Below are 22,227 nucleotides of genomic sequence, written 5' to 3' on the forward strand. Positions count from 1 at the left end.
ACGGGCGCTGGCATTAGAGGCTGCTGTGTACTCAAAAAGCCAAGAGATCTGTGGTGTTGGTCACTCGGAAGGAGAAATTTGATGCGTGGGGTCCTAGAACTGCCAGAAGGGAAGGTTTGGGGGGTGCAGGAGGGAGAGGGAAAGCTGCTGTGGGGGTAAGTATGAAACAGAAACACTATGAGATGGTTTTACGTTTGTAAACAGTGCTTTGTGCTTTGTAGCATCACGCTTTCCTATGCGCATAAAAGTAGCAGTTGTTCTGTCGGCGCTTATCTTGATGAAAAAGTTTACGTGCCCTGTTTGTTTCCTGTTCCTAACCAGCACCGCTTTGTCTAATGTGCTGCTGCTTCGTTTGTAAATCTTGGCTTCGTTGCGCAACTTCCTGGTGCGTGAGGAACTGGTTCAGAATAAACCCTGCGGCGTGCCCTGACCCCCGGATAGATTCCGCTACCCTGAATGAGGATATCTCGATAAGAAACCTGCCATTCATCTCCTTAAATGTTACCCAGTCTGTTCACGTCGTGAACAAGTTTTTCCCATTCCTCCGTCTCGTATCAGCTTACAACTGGGAGTGAAAGTTCCTGAAGTTATCAGGGCAGCGTGTTTGATACACGTGTTTGTGTATCAATGCGTCGGCCTGCTGGGAAGGTGACTTCAGCTGGCGACCGTGCCGTCAGCCAGCTTCTGGTTCCAGCAGCATGCCAAGAATTGAGCCAAGTGTTTCTCCCTCTCCGTGAATCCCTCTATGGAAACACTGCGGCTGTGGCTGAAACGGTTCTCTGAAGAGATACCCGTGTTCCTTGCTGCAAAGGGCTGTTCATTCACGCTTTTATTTAAAGAATTCAGCCAAGCCGAGTTTCCCAGGTAGGAGTCAGGCTGGCTTTCCCATCAAGAGCTTGCTCCTTGGTGAGAATGAGTCAGATCCAGGTAAGGGCGTAGCAAAGAACCCCACTTTGTAGTGGGGAAAAATCCATTTGAGTCTAGTTCGACATCCCCCCCCTTTCTCCCCCACGGAGAGGGAGCTTGTCCTAATAAGAGGTAGCTCTGTCAGGATAAGCTTGGCTAAGACACGCTCACGGCAATGTGTTTGTTTCAGTGAAGGCTGCCCTCTGATTGTAATGAGCTGTAGCTCACGGAAATTCTCGCCGATAACCGGTGATAGGACCAGAGGGAACGGCCTCAAGTTGTGCCAGGGGAGGTTCAGGTTGGAAATGAGGAGACATTTCTTCTCAGCAAGAGCGGTCAGGCGTTGGGACGGGTTGCCCAGGGAGGTGGGGGAGTCCCCGTCCCTGGGGGTGTTCAAGGCAAGGCTGGACGTGGTGCTTGGGGACATGGTTTGGTGGGGGACAGTGGTGGTAGGGGGTGGTTGGACCAGGTGATCCTGGAGGGCTTTTCCAACCCTAATGATTCTATGAAACTTTTGCCAACAACAGTACTTCCGTCTCCTTGTCTAAAACTGCTGCTCACAGAGGGTTTGGATATCCTCCTTTGTTTCTGTGGTGGAGATTCAAAGTGGGAAGGGAACGAATGTGAAGGTCCCATGGAAGGTGAAGCTGGAACTAATTCAGAGAGCACCCATACCTTCTGGTTCTGGAAAAGAGGGAGCTGCGGGCTGAGAGGCTGTTTGTTTTCCTCCTGTGTATGTTCCAGGGCATATTTCTCCTCACCACCAATTTTAAAAACTTGAAAAATGTTCAACACTCTCAGGTTAAAACAAACAAACTTCCTTCCTTCATCTATTCCCCGTTCTTTTCCCCGCACTGGGGTCTTCTCTGTTATCTTGCCATTGGAAATGTTCTGCTGTGATGTACAGGAGGCAAGACAGCCTGTATTTGTGCTGCGCTATCTGCATATAAATGGGCGACTTTAACCTAGTGGAACAGGTCACAAGCCAAAAACTTCCTTTTGAAATCGTGGGTAAGGATGAGACATCCATTTAATGCAATTTTAGAACATGCACTCTAGAATCAGCGCTGAAAGATGTGTGACTTGTATTGTGAACAGAAGGATAAAGGCAAGCGCTGACTAACGCTGTCCTTGTATTGTCTGAGTGGATGGATTTTCAAAAACTGGATTTTTTTTTTTTTTCTATTGGGTCTTTAAAAAGGTAGTTTGGTTCCAAAAAAAAAAAAAGAGCATGCTACAGAGTGAAAAGTGTGTGCTGTTTGAGGATTTCACTGGCTATTTCTGAGGTTTGGTCACTTACTGCACTGCTTTTATTCCCACAACTGTTTCATTGCTTTCTTTGTGTGAACGCTTTCTTTTTTTGAGGGAGGAGAAATGTGTTGCTTTTGTGACTGCAGTTTTCGCCGAGCCACATTTCGACTACTGACAACGTACATCGTATGTGAAAGACCATCTTTAATGTTTGTGTACACTGCTCTACAGCTAATTCTTCCCATCTCTTTTCTCTTTCCAGGGGATCTACAAGTATCTGGAGAGGAGTTTTTCAGACTTTAAGCAGAGAGGCTTTGTTGTTGGATATGACACACGAGGTCAGGTGACCAGCAACTGCAGCAGTAAGAAGTATGAGTATTGATTACATTTGCAAGACTAGAAATTAAACTGTGGCTTTGAATGCGTTCCGTTCTATCAGAACGTTTTAATGTCGTGAACTGTGCACGCTTCCCCCTCCCCTAGCCCATGTAAATAGTAAGGAAGAGAGGCATGGACTAAAGCCTTTGTAATACCAGTTGCTGTGCACATGTGGGATGTCAGGCTAGTCGCCTCACCAAAGAATTTACGGTCTAAATGCACAAGAACATTAGGCAGACATAAAGAAGTTGATAAGCCTGAAGAGAAATGTAAATGTGAAGGTAAATTCAGAGTACTAACATCTGGCTTGAAGTCACTAAATGTTAATGCGCTGTTGTTAAAACTGTCTCTCTCTTGCATTACGCATCTGATTTAAACTGGTTTGCGGAAGAAGAGTTCTGTCTTCAGCCTGCTGTAACCCTCTGTTTTGCTGCCCTTTTGCTGCTCTGTGATCTCACTGTTTCCACACTGGGTCTATCTTACACGGGATGATTAAATATAAACTTCTAGTGATGTCCAATTGAGCTGTTTGCAGGGAAAGGGGAGGGATGATGCCTAAAAACTGCCTTCTAAATTCAATAACGAATCATAGTCCCTCGTCATTAGGGCAACAAAGCATGTAATGGCATGGTTTATGAAAGAAAACAACGCTGTAGTTAATTACTATTTAGTTATAGTTTATTATTGTAGTTCATGTGGTTACTGTGGTTAATTGTTTTAACTATTACAGTTATTTCTGTCCACATTTAATATTCTAGGAATGTAAAAGTTCTTGGTGTAACAGGGCACAGAAACTAGTGACTCTTCAAAGAAGCAGCCATCTTCTACGAGTTTTTCCATTCCCATGAAGCCTGCATCTCCACACCTTTCTGTCTGACATGGAGACATGACATTGGCATTAGGGTTTTCAATTTACCCCTTACCTTGTATTTGCAAGGCCGTTACCCAGTTTGCCTCTGTACACAATTTAAAAATGTGGAAGTGTAAGGAAAACGTTCCTTTTCAGCCACACAGAGCTTGGAATTTGGACTTGATGGCAGCACAGCCTTAATGTTTCATGTGTCAAAGGAGCAAATCAATTCTCAATTATGTTTCCTTTGTCCCCTTGAACTCTCGTAGCTACAATCATTCTAAAATCAAATTAAACCTCCCCAAAAGGGTGTTTTCAAGCCAATCAACGTGCTCATCTGGCGCTATGTGAGCAGTAGCACACCTTTCTTTGCATCAGTTCCAGTGTTGAGGGGGGTGGCAGGAGTTCCGATGGTATCTTGTAATTAAGTTGATGGATGTTATTGTGTTACAGGAGCAAAAGTTCAGTGGCTTGAACTACACGTTTAGCTCTCAAACTTTTAAATGGTATCAGGTTATTATCGGTGGAATTCTGAGTACCTGAAACAGGCTTACAGTATGCCCATCATGGGAAGATCAGGAAGCAAGTGGTAGTGCTTGTTTGTAAAAAATAAGTGAGCAAAGAAAATGTGTTATTTAACCTCTCGTTGGTTTTGACTCAGAGCAGGACTTCCCATTGTTAATTGTTGAGCTCTGTGTACCTGCCTCGAAAAGAACTGCTTCATATCAAACTCTGCTTCGTGAAAGAGAATGAGTTTCCCTGCTTTTTGAAAGGAAAAGTTTAGTATAAAGGCAAAGCATAAAAACACGGGTTCGGTTACTTTCTGACTTCCTTGAGTAAGAGCATGCTGGTTTGCAGAATTACGTTTTAGGAACAGGTCTAGTTCATGGACATAACCTGAAAGTGCTGAACAAGGCTGGCAAACCAGCTTTACTGTGTGGGTTACTGAGTTCTTTTCTTCAGAATTTGCTGTTGCTGACATTTGGGAGATTGGTTCAATGGTTCAATCCTTGAATTAAGGAAAAGTGTCACTCCTCCAGTAGGCTCTGTATTTTTTTTGGAGGGGATATCACTGTTTTATTTACATGGTTGACAAAAGTGCCTAGCGCTCTTCAAGCAATAAATAAAAGTGCTCTCTTGGATTCTACAGCCTGAAAACTGTATGCCGTTGATTGTACAAACTGTAGGATGCGACTATTTGTGTAAGCAGAGGACAAACAGTAGAGGGTTTCTTAAATAGAAACGAGTGAAATGAAAAATACAATAATGCCCTATAGCTGTTGGTTGTCATGGGGACTTGGGTTGACTGACTATTTTATTTTTATGTTGGTAGGCTTGCAAAGCTCACTGCAGCTGTCCTGCTGGCTAAAGATGTACCTGTATACTTCTTCTCAACATACGTCCCTACGCCTTTTGTGGTGAGTCACCTCCTTCATTTTGTACAACCCTGCTGTTAAGGGAGTATTTAAGTTTACTGAAAATGTGAACTAGCAATTATCTTCTCAAATTCTAGCACTTAAATGGAAAAACAGAGGATGCTCGGTACACTTGGCTCTTCAGGGAGACTGTAAAAAAAAAAATGTTGCTGAATTCTGAGTGCAGATAGTTGCAGTCGCATCTCACTCTAGGCTGCTATAGGTGAAGCATTCTGCTGTTCTCTTACTCTGTGCTTAAACATCTGAGCGTGGTTAGGGATCAAACATAATATTTGTGTGTGTGACCATATACACATACAGAGTATGTGTAAAAACATGACTTCCACTGCTTAGAACAGAAGAAATGAACTGTGTTCACTGTTAACATCTCAAAAAATGAAGCTTTCTGTTCTAGTCAGAGAAGCTTTTTCATACAGAGTTCTAAATCTTTTTGTTTTGCAAGCTCTTCTAGTCTGCTATGGATGCTGTCAATCTAGTTTCTAGCTCCAAATACTTGTTTTTCAGCAAGTTCTTTGGTGAATTCCTTCATTCTATTTCAAACTTCTTTTCTTTCGCAATACTAATGTAATCTAAGCGTAGACTTTCTTCAGTTGGCCAGTTAACAACTGTGTTTATGGAGTTGGGAAATAGAATCACATTGTTGTGCAACAACATAGAAATATTCTGAACAATCTTTCTGTTGCTAGCTACAGAGAACAGAATGGTGAGCATTTGTTTATATGCTTTTCAAATAAGCTGGTGAAACATGAGGTTGCTGTTTCTCCTGTAGCATCCTTCTGCATAACTCTCCTAACACTACAATGTTTTTGTGCCAGCTGCGGAATTCTTGGGTAAGTCGACATTTCTGTCTGTCTTTTTCAGCCCTATGCTGTTCAGCAGCTGAAAGCGGTTGCTGGTGTGATGATCACAGCATCCCACAACCGTAAGGAGGACAATGGATATAAGGTAAGGCTTAACCCTGAAGTTTGTAGCACATCACACTTCGCTGCTTTCCAGTAGTACCTGGGAAGTAGTACCTGTGTGCCTTAGGTGCACTGGGAGGCATTTGGGCTTCTTCTGAAGCACGTGTACTTGTGCATTAAAAGGCAAAACAATTTCAAGTAACTCATCCTTCTCTACCCTTCCGAATTATGTGCATTTTCTTCTGAGACTAGAGCCAAAGACCACACTGCTTACGTGCCTTGAGCACAGGTGCGTTGTGGCATTGTGTAGAGTCAAGTCAGCAGCTGAGGGAATGCCTGAACAGCTTGTTATCAGTCCCCCTTTCAGGTTTAAAAATGAACTTAAAACTGAGCTAGAACTTAGGTGAAGTAGTTAATGCAGTAGGTAACTATGCTGAAGTTGGGGACAGTTTAATATTTGATTAATTAATAACGCTGTACTAGTTTGTGCTCCCTGCAAGATTGTTTTACTGGGCACTGAGACAGATGGCTTCATTTTGAAAGCTTAGAACGGCATAACAATCATAATAGAAATTCTGCTTATACAGTATTGCAACACGTTATTTCCTTTCTTAACTTCATAAGAATCTAAACTTTAGGATTAGCCTTCTGGGAGCTCAGTAGCCGCTCAGTGAGTAATGACAACGATAGCAAAACCAGTGTTACTGTGCGCAGAGAACTCTCGGAGGTGACTGTACTGCACTTGTCTTCTGCGGAACAAGCTGCAAAACTCAGCCTTTACTTGTGCTTAGTTCTGCCAGTGAATAAGAAAATAAGTCTCACTGCTTTTCTGAGTGGTTAGTATATCAAGAAGCTATTACGTTGCTGTCTTCTGATACGAAGTATTTTATTTTTCAGCAGTGTTTTTTCTAGTCTGTCACAATTTTTTTCTTCCCATGTTTCTCCCGTCAATTCAAGCAACTTCTGAAGGTTTTGGGCAGCTTTTAACCGAACTTGATAAAACAGTAGTTTTGGGGATGCTGAGTATCTATGGGCTTCATGAAAGCCAGTGAACAAGAAAAGAGACAGATTGGTCTGAATAGAAAGTCTACACAGTGAATCCAACCATGTGATGTTGGAAAAACTACAGGAAAACAGTCATCTATACAATTCTTTGACAGAGCCTTTCTTTTAGTTCATGGTTTGATAGTGTTTCCAGCTGGAAAGATTACAGTTGCTCAGTTATGGGAAGAAGTACCTTGACACAGTGCTTATCTGTTTTTAGTTTGAAAACAAGCTGTTTTTTCAAAAGGAATGCCAGACTATGCAGAAGATAACATTTGTTTTTCTGTTCCACTTAGTACAACGGTGTTAAATGTAGGCTTCCCAGTTTTGTTTTTCCACATCGTGAAGATTTCAGTCATAATAGCTGAATAATTTCTTTGGAAAATAGGTCATTTGCTTAGAAACGATCGTTACATAAATGCAGTCATAAACTGTGTGATCCAAAATGACTTGAGAATTGGATGAGTCTGATTCTACGCTTTTATCCATGATTTCAAGACGCATAAAATATGTGGAATGCTATAGATAAGAGAACTTACGAAGTTAATAATATTTGTAAATAAACTGTCTTGTTTTCTTTAAACTCGTACCAGGTTTATTGGGAAAATGGAGCACAGATCACATCTCCTCATGATAAGGAAATTATAAAATGTATAGAAGAGTGCGTAGAACCATGGAACGGCTCTTGGAATGACAATCTAGTGGATACCAGTCCTCTTAGACAGGATCCTCTGAAGAAAATTTGTGACTGTTACATGGAAGATCTGAAAAAGATCTGTTATCATAGGTATTGTATAAGAATAAAATATACTTGAATTATGTTTTTAAGGAAGCTCTGGATTACCATGTGGAAAATTGAGCGCTGACAGGTACGACTCATACTTAATGATACAGCATGGGCCGCTGCCATGCATAAACATTTTTTACTGGAGAGATGTGTAGGGCATGGACTGTCTTCCAAAATTTTAATGGTTTTGGACTTGGAAGTAGCAATTGTTATTGTTGTAGATTAGCAGCTTGATTTCTGCCTTTATGGTTCACAGAAATTGGGTGTTGCACTCTGCCACAGACATCACTGCCTGCTTGAGGCCACTGTCCTGCGCTTTTCATGATGGAAAGAATTTTGTTATCTCTGCATTTGTGTCTCACCCTGTCCCTTCTACAATATGTCACTAAATTAGGTGATCATGGTTAGAACAGAATTATGTAAAGCAGCTAGCTTCAGACACGAGTCCGGTCACTGCCTTTGAACACTAGGCTACAATAATACACTCTCATGTGAGCCATTTTATTTCATGCTCAAAGAATGCTGAAGAAAACACAGTAATTCAGAGTAAAGAAGTGTACGTGTGTGAAATGGAATAAGGTGATGAAGTTTAAAGGTTAGGTGGGACAGAAGATGAGTAAAAGGAGGAGGATGAGTAACCTCGGTGAAGTAGAGCTGGAGTAAGATCTTCAGGATGGTGGAAGGGTTCGTGTTTGATGTAGAAATGAATGGTTCAGCCTTAGGAGATTTTCAGCCAACTCAGCCCAACTCAGCAGCAGGTAAATATCTAACTTTCCAGGAGGGGGGGAGCTTTGAACCAGCAATTTTTAGAGAAAGTCCAAATGGGCACTTTTTACTGTCTTTAAAATTAATACAGGAATCAGTGGAATAGGATAAAGTGTAATTGTATTTTCTTTTGTTCTTGCTTTCTGACATGAAAGTGGTCTTGTAAAATAACTGCAATCTTACTGAATTTCGTTTTTCCGTACTAGGGAACTAAACATGCAAACAAATATGAAGTTTGTTCATACCTCGTTTCATGGAGTTGGACATGACTACGTGCAATTGGCTTTTAAGGCCTTTGGCTTTCAACCCCCCATTCCAGTACCTGAACAAAAAGATCCAGATCCAGACTTCTCTACTGTCAAATGCCCAAATCCTGAAGAAGGAGAATCTGTGCTGGTATATCAGTTTCTGCTTCATCATATTGATGTATTTCTGGGGATTTTCTTTCATTTAGATGAAAAACGAATTGGGGAAGGAACAGGGAGTACCTGGCTTTCGGCTGTGTTTACGCACTGGGCAATCTGTATGATTTTCTTTTTTGTGTGTTATGTGTAACTTAACTAAGACTGCATTTATTTCATTTCCTGCCCCCCACCTTTCTCCCACTAGGAGTTGTCACTGAGGCTTGCAGAGAAAGAAAGTGCTAAAGTAGTAGTGGCCACCGACCCAGATGCAGATAGACTAGCAGTGGCAGAACAGCAGGAGAAGTAAGTAATGGGACCTCTTATTTCTCTTAATGAGGTAGTGAATGTTGCAGAATGACCCAATGTGGTAGACACATACCTTAAACCCACCCTTTCCAGTTGTGCGTTAGCTATGTGGGTATTTTTCATGCTAGCTTCATGTTCTAGTAGAACTCTACCTCCAGTAATGTATTTTAAATAAAATCGGTTAATACGGAAAAAAAATTAGATGAAATACTAGTGTTACAGCGGAAAGGCCAAGTAAAACTTAAGCGAAAAGTTGAGTGGTTGCTAAAGATAAAATCCGAACTGGAAAAAATAGTTTCTGCTTTTTCGTTTCTAGTAGGCGAATAAATGTTACCTTGGGACAGTTAGCTGTTTGTTTTTTTTTCCTGGCTTCTTTATATTGAATATAAATTATTTTTCTTCCACTAACAGGCCAAAATGCCAATAATTGTGTAAGTAGTAACTGTCTGTAGTGCACAGCTGTGCAGGCATTGCCTGACTGCAGTGCATAGACTGCATAGATTGCTATACTTCCATCCAATACATTATAAGGCGTTTGCAAGTTGATAGTAAGGAAACTTAATTGATATCTTTTGCTTGCAAAATAGAATGTACTGTGCTTGTAAATCATTGAGATGTGATAAATGTGGAGTCCTGTTCAGTACGGTGGCTTTGTGTAGAGCAGCTCGTCAGTAGTGTGCTCAGATTCTGGATGATCCAGTGACTGCAGAAAATATCTTCCCCGGAGTGCATGCGCCTAGGAAACTTGAAACAATACTTCTTTTCTATTTTCTGTTCTGTTTGCAGTGGCTGCTGGAAGGTGTTCACTGGCAACGAGCTAGCAGCTTTGTTTGGGTGGTGGATGTTCTCATGCTGGAAGGAAAACTGCTCCAAAGATGCTGATGTGAAGAATGTTTACATGTTAGCGACCACAGTTTCCTCAAAAATTTTGAGGGCAATTGCACTTAAAGAAGGATTTCACTTTGAAGTACGTGTGGGTTTTACTGATGCCATCTTGCAGAGTAAAATCCGATTGCTGTACTCTCTCTCACCTTTCACTTTCAGTATTATGAAATGAAAAATAGAAAAATAACTTCCAGCCTCTTGGCTGGGAGTGTTTATGCATCCCAATATGCAGAGAATGTTTTTACCTAGACAAGTCTGATTTCAGTATCAGGTAGACTAGCATCTGCAGCTTGTTTCTCAATGCCCCTTAGAGTGAATGCAGGCGATGGTATCAACTTCTGCTAATCTGCAAGTAGGCTGTAACAGGCACCACAAAACTTTAATTACATATAATGAAATGGTTTTTTCTCTTGGCTCTTGTCCTATACATCTGGACCTATCCAGACCTAATCACCTTGCACTGATTGATAGAATCCCAGAATCATTAGGGTTGGAAAAGCCCTCCAGGACCACCTGGTCCAACCACCCCCCTACCACCACTGTCCCCCACCAAACCATGTCCCCAAGCACCACGTCCAACCTTGCCTTGAACACCCCCAGAGACGGTGACCCCACCACCTCCCTGGGCAACCCGTCCCTGTGCCTGACCGCTCTTGCTGAGAAGAAATGTCTCCTCATTTCCAGCCCGAACCTCCCCTGGCACAACTTGAGGCCGTTCCCTCTGGTCCTGTCACTGGTTACCTGTGAGCAGAGGCCGACCCCCAGCTCCCCACCCCTTCCTTTCAGGCAGTTGCAGAGAGCAATAAGGTCTGCCCTGAGCCTCTTCTCCAGCCCAAACCCCCCCAGGTCCCTCAGCTGCTCCTCACAGGACTTGTGTCCCAGGCCCTTCCCCAGCTTCGGAGCCCTTCTCTGGACACGCTCCAGGGCCTCGATGTCCTTCTGGTAGCGAGGGGCCCAAAGCTGAACCCGGCACTCGAGGTGCGGCCTCACCAGAGCAGAGCCCAGGGGGACGAGCACCTCCCTGGTCCTGCTGGCTGCACTACTCCTGGCACAAGCTAAAAAAAAAAAAATGAGGGCTGCTCCTGCTGAATGACAGTTGTTATTTTAGTTCTTGCATTCAAAGTAAGTACTTGTTCTGATTACTGAGGCTGTTGGATGTTAGCCACAAGAGATGCAAATACTCTAAAGCTTAGCACAAACATACTAAGATTCAGGTCTTATTTAATACACTTGTTGAAATTAAACCTGTTAGGAAAAAATGTTTTGCCAAACAATGAGGAATTAAAAACGGTAACAATGCTGGAAGCTATTTTGTTTGACTTTCCAAATACGATTAATCTGGATGAGTATCACTGCCTTGAAGAGGATTTCATTATCTCACTAAATAATGTTCATACTACTTTTCTAGCAAGGAACAGATTTGTCTGGAAAACAGCTGGGAATTTACAGAACCCCTTGATGTCCTCTGAGAGCTTCCTTTCTATGTACTTCCCTTTGAGATCAGTTTCTAAAATTTTCACTGCTTTTGCTTGATTTGAGGAACATAGGTGCTTTTCCCTTCCACTACCCCCAGACTGCTGTAAATTTTCCTTTACGTGGTTGTCTCATATTATAAGATCTTCCTTCCTGTAGCACTTATCAGATCTCAGAGGTAACCGCAGTCTCTTAAGCACGCTTATTCCTTGACTTAGTATTCAGATCCCAGTTGAGTATTTACTAGTGAAATAATGCTATCTGGTGTCACTTTGCCTTAGATTCATAAGCTAGATGGAAGGTCTGACTCGTTTCCTGTCCATATTCTGTTGATCAGTTAATGAGGTTTAAATTCAGGAAAACTATTTCATGAAAGCAGGAAAAATGTCCTTTAGCTTTAGCATATTGACTCAGCAGACTTTCCCGTTGACCCTAAAATTCTGAATGCATCCACTTTTTTTCCCCACTTCTCTGAACTTCCAAGTCTGACACGCAGAATTGCAATTCAAGGAAGTATCTTGGAGGTGAAGGGACCAGTGGTTACACTTTCTTGTTTGACTTGAAACGAAGTAGAGAGTTTGTACGCAGTGCAATCTTTTTTTCCCCTCTGTTTCAGGAAACACTCCCTGGTTTTAAGTGGATTGGAAGTAGAGTAAAAGATCTCCTAGATAATGGAAAAGAAGTTCTCTTTGCCTTTGAAGAGTCTATCGGTATGTATATGACTATCACTCTAAAATGTCAAGGACTGTGCTGCAGAAATGTAACTAAGAAGGAGTGGTTTTGTTTGTGAAAACAAACACAAGTACTGCTTGTTGTCTATTCTTCTTGTTGCTAGTATTGGTATTTTGCTCTCATCAGATCAACTTGACAACTATCATAGTAAATGCTGTTAAATACTTATGATCCCATCAGATCTCTGGTCCTGATTACTGTTCTTGTGCAGTTCCCTGACGCAAACCTGTTCTAATGAAGGTCCCAAGAGCCAAACTGCTGCTGCTTCATAGCATTTTAGCCAAGGTTAATTTATTTCCTACTTCAGAAACAGCCTGTAGGAAATCTAGCCGTGGGCAGTAATGGCGTTAGCTGCCTTATGGAGCTGTGTGAATATTCCTGCTGACCTCGCCTTGCTCTATTTGCCTTGGTAAGCTTGCTGACACCACTCGTCAGTACAGAACTGCACCGTGAACGTTTCCGCTGTAGGGATTCTCCGCTTCTTAGGACGAATGGCAGCTTTTTAGGATAGCATATTCACATACAGTAAGTCATTTAAAAAGGAAGCCTTTCCTGAAGAGAGCGTGTATCCTGTATCGGTTTCCTCTAATAGTCATAAAACTCCAGAAGCTTTTAACAACAAGGAGTTAAGATCTTGCTCATGAATAATCCCTTCGGAAAGAAGGCAGACTGGCACTACTGTGGAGCACTGTTTTTTAGGTTACCAAATCTGTATCGATAGGGATTCCTTTGATTCACATTACTGGCAAGACTGTTTGCAATATTGCTGTGCTTGCACAGAACAAGGAAATTGATATGTTTAGCACTCTGCTCTGAGAGATCCCCTCAGACAACAGATGTTATCAGTCCGGATTCAACTGATTATAGTATGTATCTTTCTATCCCTTTAACCCTAAGTTAACTAGATTTCTTGGAGGAGGGCAACAACATGCAGTAATAAAAAGCTTACATATATTGGCCAATATTCATTTATGTGAAACAGGGTTAAAATTTCACGGAATAAATCAGTATAATAGTATGTCAACTTAGTTTTCCACAATCAGGTTTTTGTTTCTAGGCTTCATGTGTGGCACGTCAGTGTTGGATAAAGACGGTGTAAGTGCAGCTGTGGTGATAGCTGAAATGGCAACCTACCTGGAAAGCAAGAACCTGTCACTGGCACAGAAACTCATTGAGGTATATGAAACGTAAGTTGTGTTTTTCATTAATATGTTTTATCCCGCTATTTTGGACGTAGTGGCATGAGGGGAGGTTCAGACTGGACACTAGGAAAAAATTCTTTGCTGTGGTGGCGCTCAAACAGAGGAATGGGCTTCCTGGTGAGGTGGTTGATGCCCCATGCTCGTCATTGTTCAAGAGGATGATTTGGATAATGCCCTTCATAGTATGCTCTAACTTATGGTTAGCCCTGAAGTGGTCAGGCATTTGGACTTGATGTTCTTAGTTCAGTTGAAAGGGACCCACAGTTCTGTTCTAAACCGTTGGCTTTTATTTCTTTGTAACTGAAATCTGTACTGGAATTTAAAAATGCCTTGAGATGTTTTGAGTAATGCAAAAAATCTGCTTCAGAGGCCAAATATTTCCCTATAAATATCTGTGTTCCCACAGCTGTGAGAGCTGAATTCTTTTTCTGTTGTTTTTCCAAACAGGGACTGACCTTAGATACCAAACGTGCAGGCAACTTCTGAATCTTTTAACTGAAAAAAATCATCTTCTTGTAGGTATGGATATCACATATCAAAGACTTCCTATTTCTTGTGCTATGATCCTCCTACTATCAAAAGGATATTTGAGAAGCTTCGGAACTTTGATGCCCCTCAGTCTTACCCAAAGTTTTGTGGTATTTACAATATATTACACGTACGAGATATTACCACTGGCTATGATAGCAGCCAGCCGAATAAGAAATCGGTGAGTTACAAAGTATTTTTGCAGGAGAGGTTCTGTGTTGGAAGAGGTTGAAAGTTAAATGCACCCGAAGTAATACAGTTTTGTCATTTGTGTAGGTGCTGCCGGTGAGTAAAAGCAGTCAGATGATCACTTTTACATTTCAAAATGGTTGTGTTGCCACCCTTCGGACAAGTGGAACGGAACCAAAGATCAAGTACTACGCAGAGATGTGCGCGCTGCCTGAGCAGAGGTCAGTAGCAGGACTGTGTGCACGTGTTTCAAGGTGCCTTCGGGCTGAAAGGACAGCACTGAGGCATCCGTTCCTCTGCGGAGAGGGATTCCTCTGCTGCTGCTTCCTTAGAAGCCTTAGCTGGCTGTTCCAGCCTCTTAACTGGCCAGAGTGATGCACGTTCCTGCTCGTAAGAGAGCCCCTCTGTCTATAGTGGATAAGCCAAAAATTGAATTTTAAGCATCTGCTACTGTAGGAGACTTCTTTTATTAACCCAGTTGCTCGTTCTCTTGGAATTAAAATGTAATGAAGTTGTGCTGCTGCTGACAAGTATACTTAAACCCAGGTGGATTCCTATTGCATTTGGGAATCTGCTGTGTTGCTTCAGGGTACTAGATAGTAATTAGAGGTCTGTCCCCTTTTGATAACCACATGGCTTTAGCTTCTTTGGTTAAAAAAAATGTTTTTGAAATCATACTTTTTTGAAATGCTGTAAACAGACGTGCAGATGAGTATCTTAGGTTCTCAGTCTAGCTGAGATGGAGCAGAGAACTTGAAAATAGCACAAAGGAGCCTCTAATTCAGTATTTGTTTCTACTTATGGGCAGGAATTCAGGATGAACGTATTTTTATCACTGCATGTTTTGGTCAGATAGAGGCAGGCAGTGGATAATGGAAGTTTGGCTTTACTTGTAAAAATGTGCATGTGAGTGGATGCACAGGTCCATGCCTAGACAGGTTTCCAGAGGATGCTGAATTATCCTGTAAAAAAAAAAAACCTGTTGATTGCTACGTGAAGTGTCTAACACAGCTAGAGCCCATCTTCTGAATCATCTTTTTGAATTGAGTATGGAATAACAGCAGAAGTGGTAGGAGTTCTACACCCCAGTTTTCTGAATGACAGCTCTTACCCAATAAATGCAAGCTTCTGGTAAGAGAGCTTGCTGATTGTCTGCTCTAGCAATGCGCTTTGTTTGTGTGAGTAGGGAGATTTTCAATTCGGCTGGAACATGCTTCCATAAACCTGGAAGCGGGCAAGGTACCATCTGATGTCAGCTGCTGAAGAAAAGGTAAGGTATGGTTGAGGCAAACGGCTGCACCAGCAAGGAGGAAATGAAGGCTGGAAATACTGCCCCTAACCTAACAGAGGGCCAGACAAGTAGGAGTAGTGGATAGAGAACCAAAGTACTTGTGATGCTTTGATGCATCTGTTGGGCTTTTGCTGTTAGTTCTGGTAAGTCAGCAAAATACAACGACCTCTAATTCCAGCAGTGCTGCTGGTTAATGGCAATCGTGACCTGGAATGTGGAATTGAAAAGCTTTCAAGCTTCCCTGGTTCAAGGCATAAGATGTTCTTTAGGTGCTTCGAAACGTACTTGTCTCCGTAATTGCTTTGCAAGTATTTCTGGTTTTCTGTTTATCGATTATTCTTAAAAGCCGAGCATCAGGAAAGTCGGTTTTGTTGCAGCATTTGGGGTGTGTTTTTAAAAGGAGGTGGTGACCCGAAGGGCATTGATATATTGCAAGCTCTGTACATGAGCAAAGCCCATGTAAATAAAAAGCCTGTTTTGCCTCTTTAAAAACAGGCTGAGTTCCCCTTCCTCCTGTGAGACTTCCAGGGCAGGAAAGGGAGTATACAGCTTTAAATTGGGAAAGTATCAGTGTGTGAGGGTGTTGTATTGTGAGCAGTGACACTTCGCCTGAGTACTCTATCCCCTTAATTTGAATTTCAGTCAAAATACAATCACACACCCGTGAAGGGTAGCTGAACTCTGTGTAGAGAAGAATACAGGGCACCTACCTCTTCTATTAGTAGCTCGTTCTGACTTTTTAATCAATGGATGATCAGTGTCTTAGCAGTTTTGTGTGGGCTTTGCAGCAGTTAGTTCCTGTGTTCTCTTGGCTGGGAAAATTATCACCCTCTAGTGGCGATTGTCAGAAATCCACCAGATTTACCGAGCTACCGGAAAGTAGCTTGTTAAAGCAAGCAGGTTGGAGTCGTTCCGTGTAGGAAACATAAGAAAACTACTCCGTCACCATCAGATCTTGCTGTATTTTAATTGATATTTTAAATAGATGCTTGGTGTTAACCTCTGACATCTTATTGCCTTTCTAGTGACAGAACCGTGCTGGAAGAAGAACTTCAGAAGCTTATTGGGGCTTTGATTGAGAATTTTCTTGAGCCTGACAAGAACGGACTGATCTGGCGCTCCGCTTAGGTCTCCTGGTTAAAGAAGTGACCGCTTGCACTGCGTTATGTCAGACAAAGGAACCAAGAACAGGACTTGATTGAATACGTGTGCGTGTGTGTGTGTGTTTAAACAAGCAGCTACGTTTTTATTCTATAACGAAGAAGCATCCTTTTGTCAGAACTCTGGGCTAGCAAACTAGGATACACGGAGAAAGTGAAAGGGGTGGAATTTATTACCTAGACTTTCCTGTTTTTTTGACCAAAAGACTAATTGACCTGCACCAATGCAAATGAACTGCCACAGCAGCTTTAAAACAGTTGTCTGTAGTTGTCAGGGTCTCGTCTTAAACTAATTTCAGGTATCCAGTACCTCTTGTGTGAAAAGGCTTTAAAACGGAATAGTCGTAGTGTTTGAAGGAAGCGATCGCCCCAAGCTGACAAAAAAAAAAAAAGCCTGCTTCTTCCTAGCTGTTCTGCGTGAATGTTGGTGGCGTTTTTACAGGTCTTAATTTCCAAATCTGTTGAAGTAGAACTCAGTGCTTAGCATATCTTGTTTAGACGAGTTGTTCCGATACAACATTTTTCGGCTACCTAAGTATCCTTCTGTTGTTAAAGGTGCTCTTGGTGTGGTGTTTCTTTCCTGTGTGCATCTTAAAATATTTACCAGAGAGTGAAACAATAGTGGCAACACATGCAGTTCCACTTGCAGTCTGTTTTTTGAGTTCCGTGGTGCCTTTCCGAGGCTTCTAAAGGAGTAGAAACTTGGCCATTTCTTGGTTAAATCACCTGTTCTAACTACTACAGGCTTTATAGCTGTTTTTTTTTTTTTGTCCCGTATCTTTGAAGGGACTTAAGACTTTTTGTTTAATAAAGGTTTCAGAAATTCAGTAACTTCATATGAAAATTCCAGTTAGTGACTTTTTTTGGGACTTTTTTGGTTTTGACGGCTTGAAGTCATAATGTCTATATATTTAAAGAAATAAAAAGGGAGGGAGAATGGAGGTGAGACTTTTTTTTTTTAAATCTTGTTTTTTAAATCTTATTTTTTGTCACATCTTATAAACTACCTTCTGTATTCTTTTAAGGCACAATTTTTACTTCTCACTATTTTCTGTCTTTGCTTGAGCAGAAAGATTCTCTTAATCGCTTTTTTCTAAAAAAAAAAAAGATAAAACAGTAAAAAAAAAAAAGTAATACTGATACAGAAGCACGTAGATGTCTACCAATTCAAAATACGAAAGCCATCTTTTGGCATAGGAAAGCTCTTGAAGCTGCTTTAACTGAAACAACACTGAGGAAAAACTGGATATTGATTAACTGAGAACAATACTCATTGACATTTGCTACTAAATTGCTAACAGCCTTCAGAATAAAGTCAGTGATCTTGTGGGCACCTGTCCACTCTCTTTACAGTAATTAAAGAAAAGAAGTAGGTTGAAAAACTGAACACTTGAGCTCTGTATTGAAGGTTACTTGGGAAGAACCTAAGATGCACTTAAGGTAAAGCCATTGCTTTGCCCCTGCTAAGTATCTAAACTTGTCCTCCATCTTCTTGTCCCTCGCAGCTTGATGCCGTAGGACCGTGCAGAGTGGTTTTGTATGTGTTGCACCTAGATGGCTTTAAAAGAGCACCGAGGTTTCTCCGTCTGTGCGGGTATTGGGTGTTTCATGCTGATAGAAGCTTTGCACTATAACCGTGGATAAGTATTTTTGCTGTATGTGAATGTACATGTACCGCAGAAAGTCTGTGTTGCACAAATTCTTATTTACCACCAATATTTATTTATTTTTTATTTTAAGAGAAAACGTTTCCAAAATGTTCTGCAATGGAGTGAAATGTATCTAATGCCAAAAACCTCTTTTTTTTTTTCCTGATTGTACGCGTGACTGATGTGATGAGGAAAATGGGTGAAAGCATTTACACTTGGAGTATACTTATTGTATTGTACAGCTCTGGGTGGGTATCGGAAGGAGTGAAGGCGTAACTTTGATGCTTTGCCTTCAGTTTTCACAAAAAGGTTCGAACCTGGCTCCTGCTCTCTGACTGCACTGAATTCGAAGGAGGTCTTGCCATTTCTTCGCCCGGCAGCAGAATCAAAACCTTTGGATGGTTTGGATTTTGCTGTTAAATACCCTACTGGTAGCTCAAAGAGAACAAGTCACTTGGAACATGAGTAAAGGTTAAAGCTGTAAAAAGCATAACGTGTGAGATGAGGCCAGCCGTGTGTGTATTGTAGCAGTTAGCGTTAGGAGTTGTCTTGTGAGTTAACGATTGTGTTCCTACGAAGCGCAGGAATCTGCAATTTCCCAGAGGTCTGCTTTATCAGTAGGCAAGAGTTATAAATGCAGTATGGAAGAGAATTGTGAGTATATTTTCAAATCGTCGCTCTTAGAAGTTGGCTACTGTTCATGATCTAAATATCTTTAGTAAAAAGAACAACACAGGGAGTTAAGGATCTAGGATTCTAAGTTATAGATGTAGTAGTGCTCTTGGAATGACAGCAACAGGCACAACATATTGAATGTATTTTAAGGGTATAGTAACTATTGCTGTTCTTAAACTGCTGCTACCCTTGTTTTCCTACCGTATTTGAACCGTTTGATATATTTATACTGTTCCATTTGAGGAACTATTTTCCCTTATCTCCTCCCGTTTGCCTTGTCTCCCTTACTTTTACTGTGAAGGACTGTAATTTTCTTATTTCGGTGTCCTGTACCTTCCTTGTACAGCGTGTCAGTTTGTTGGGCTTGTGCACAATCTTCTTCAGTTCCTGGCTGTCCTTTCTTACTTTTCAGGCAAGAACAAAAGCTTTTCGAACTTGAGTAGGAAGCAGGTGATAGATCAAATACATTCTGGATGTTGTTTACTAGGTGCTTCCAGTTTAAATGCAGCTCTCTCAAAGTTTGTCTACAGCAAGTCATCAGCCTAAGCTGCAATCATACTGCTGATTGTTTTTTAGCATTTAGGGGGGATTGTTTCTGTGTTTTCTCTTTTTGATGTGACAGGCTTAATCCCTGTCTCACTCAGATGTGTGGTATAATTGTATTTCCAAGGGCCTAGGAGAGGAACTTTATAAGTACAGGGAACTTGCCAGGCAAAGTTGGATGTCCGTGAGCTTCTAGCCAGCTTTTTTATTCTAGTTGTGATATAGTGTGCAGTCTGTGACTTGAATAGCTTCAAGTGGTACTCATGTCTTTCCTTCTGCAACTCTAAAGGATGCTTCCACGGCATGAGTCAAACAGGCTTGTGCAGAAGAGAAGGAAGGAACGTGTTTAACACTGGAGAGTTCAACTGGAAGGTCCACATAAAGCTTGAGGTGGTGCAGCCCCCATTTTGCATTTGCTGTTGATGCAGAGTCCTGTTTAAATGGGGGGCCAGTCTGCTTCGCTTGCCCTCCCCGCAGCGTGGACCCCAGCAGCACGCATCTCGAAGGGAGCCTTGGCTGAACGGGAACTGGCATCTTGCCTGAGGAGGTCCCCTAATGTCCTACATTTTAAATGCCTAACTTTTTTTTTCCTAAAGAGGGGAAGTACTTAATTTACACTGCAAATGATACAAATAAGAATTAAAATTCGGTGGTTTTCTATTTCAGACCTAGAGGTGACTTACAACGTGCAGTGCCCGCTGCCTGGAGGCCTTTTACCCACCTTGGGCAGTCGTTGACCGATCTCAAGCAGTTGCAGGGATCCTCCCAACTAAAGATAAGCGAGTTGCAATCTATGGCCTTGCTCCCTGGTGTAGCAGTACTCAGGTAGTGCTTTGCGTCTCCTCTTTGGCTCCTGAGGGATTAGGGAGTTCGGTTTCTGTTTTAAATACCGTGGTGATGCTGAGCTCTGCACTGAGGCTTTAAACGTGGGCTCCTGTGTCTGAGAAACAGATGAAGCCCTTTGCAAATAATCTGGCGTGCTCAGTCCTGGCTGCAGGACACCTCGGAACCAGGCTTCACTGGGCCGTGAAGGGCTGGGCCCAGTGCCTGCAGAGATGAGATGTTTCCTGCGACCAGTGAGCCCTGGTGAATAAAGTTGAAGACTTAAGCAGATGTTCTCTTTAATCTTAAAATTTTTATTGTTGTTATTTCATCTTTCCCCTCTTTTTCCCATCTGTTCTCCCCCACCTAAGCAAGGGGGGCTGTTCGCATGGTGACGCTTGGATGACTAAAGTCTGTCTTGCCAGCAGACTCCTGGTGCACAGGACGCTTGCTCTCCTTCCCCCACCCTCTGCGTGCTCAGTAGTAGCTTTGTATGAGGTGGTTGAAGTATCCAAAGTCGCATTGTTCCCTTGTCTAGAGTCCTGGGGGGTTCTGGATCTGTGCTCTTGTTTACCTGGTGTCTGTTCTTCTGTAAAACTAGGGCATATTACAAATAGAGTGAGAATTTGCACTTTTCTGAAGTATTTCTGTGTGTATTGCTATGTGGATTTAGCTGAATGAAGTGTTATAAGTAATAAAATATTCTCTTCGCAGTAGCAATCCTTCCTGTTTCCTCTGTGCTTTTTTAGTCAAACGCTGTTGCCCCCAAAACAGCTGGCAGGTAACTGTTCCCACCTTGGAACAGGAACACGGACCGTGTGCCACCTGGAGGACTTGATTTGTGCAATATATTGGTGGGAAATCCTCGCACCCAGCTGCAGGTTGGTCCTGGCCACCCGAAGCCCCGCGGACACCAGCGTTTCCTAAAGCCGTTGGGAGATTTCCCCCCTCCTGACGACGTAGGATTTGGAAACGGCGATGCCATTCCCCCGGGGGCTCAGCACTGAAGGTGCCCCGGGCAGAGCACCGGGGACTGATGCTGCCCCTTACCGCCGACGCCACACGCAGCAGGCAGGAGGAGAACCGAGCTCAGGACCAAGCTGTGGCCGTGCGAGGCAGAGGGTGGCTTAGGGGCAGCCCGAGGATGGGGGAGAGGCTCTGGTGGGTGCCGTTTATATAAACGCGAGGGTTTGGGTTTTTTTTCCTCCTTTTTTAGGCAGGAATCAAGAGGAAGAAACAGTGCCCTGTGTCTGCAGCTCCTGATTACTCAGGATAATTTAAGACACTGTCTTCATAAATGCGGGAGAGAAAAAGGCTGGGATATATGAAACAAAGAGGAGATCAAGGGGACCAGGCTCCAAGAAACGTAAATTGATCAGGTGCAGGTTTAGGACGTTTGGGGCCATAGGGCAGCTGGAGAAGCTGTTGTTTTGGGACGAGTTTGTTCGAGGAACCTTAACAGCCCAGCAGGGAGCTGGTGAGGGGAGGGAGAGGCTGTTTGTGAGCCTGCAGGCTACAACTACGCATTGTACAAAGACAAATCCTGTATTTTAAGGCTTCTGTAAAAAACGAAGGTTGGCGTAAAATAGGGGCACAGCATCACACCCAGGAGGGTTCCTGCATCCCTTTGGGGACGGGTGCAGACCTCATCCCCGAGACGTCTGCCCAGGAATCGTTCCTTTTCCCTGCTTCCCCAGGCTGAACCCCCTCTGCTCCCTGCTCTGGCCCCCCCGTCCTCCCCCCAGCTCACCAAAATTAGCCCCGAATCATCCGCCGTGCTGACAGCGCAGCCTTCTAGGGAGAGACTTCAGGACCCCTCCGAGAGCTTCGGGGCTATAAAAAAAAAAAGTGTTATGGGGTGCGCAGACAGAGGGGTCAGATGGGCAGGGGAAAGGGGAGCCCCCCTGGCTGCGGGTCGCAGGGCAGGGACCAGGACAGGAGCTGGCAGGATGGGGCTGAGCCTCTGCAGGTTTCCTTCCCTCTTCCCTCCCTCCACCCCTCTGTAGTTGCAGGAGCAGGCGCTGGATGTCCCCAGCAGCCCGTGCCGAG

At 42.9% G+C, this 22,227-nt stretch overlaps 1 protein-coding gene across 3 annotated transcripts in view; it reads left to right on the forward strand.

Moving 5' to 3' along the window:
* PGM2L1 (phosphoglucomutase 2 like 1) overlaps window positions 1–20,898 on the forward strand; it is a 46,669-nt gene extending 25,771 nt beyond the window's left edge. For all 3 annotated transcript variants that reach the window (XM_066990068.1, XM_048047979.2, XM_066990067.1), the window contains 12 exons: window positions 2,420–2,526; window positions 4,719–4,803; window positions 5,683–5,766; window positions 7,361–7,554; window positions 8,526–8,715; window positions 8,929–9,026; window positions 9,816–9,996; window positions 12,004–12,097; window positions 13,177–13,306; window positions 13,841–14,030; window positions 14,126–14,259; window positions 16,355–20,898. In XM_066990068.1, coding sequence (XP_066846169.1) covers window positions 2,420–2,526; window positions 4,719–4,803; window positions 5,683–5,766; window positions 7,361–7,554; window positions 8,526–8,715; window positions 8,929–9,026; window positions 9,816–9,996; window positions 12,004–12,097; window positions 13,177–13,306; window positions 13,841–14,030; window positions 14,126–14,259; window positions 16,355–16,457 — 1,590 coding nt within the window. In that variant the 3' untranslated portion in view covers window positions 16,458–20,898. The remainder of the gene's footprint in view (window positions 1–2,419; window positions 2,527–4,718; window positions 4,804–5,682; window positions 5,767–7,360; window positions 7,555–8,525; window positions 8,716–8,928; window positions 9,027–9,815; window positions 9,997–12,003; window positions 12,098–13,176; window positions 13,307–13,840; window positions 14,031–14,125; window positions 14,260–16,354) is intronic.
* Window positions 20,899–22,227: the final 1,329 nt, after the last annotated feature.

The sequence above is a fragment of the Anser cygnoides genome, chromosome 1 (genome assembly GCF_040182565.1).
Source record: "Anser cygnoides isolate HZ-2024a breed goose chromosome 1, Taihu_goose_T2T_genome, whole genome shotgun sequence".
NCBI lineage: Eukaryota > Metazoa > Chordata > Aves > Anseriformes > Anatidae > Anser > Anser cygnoides.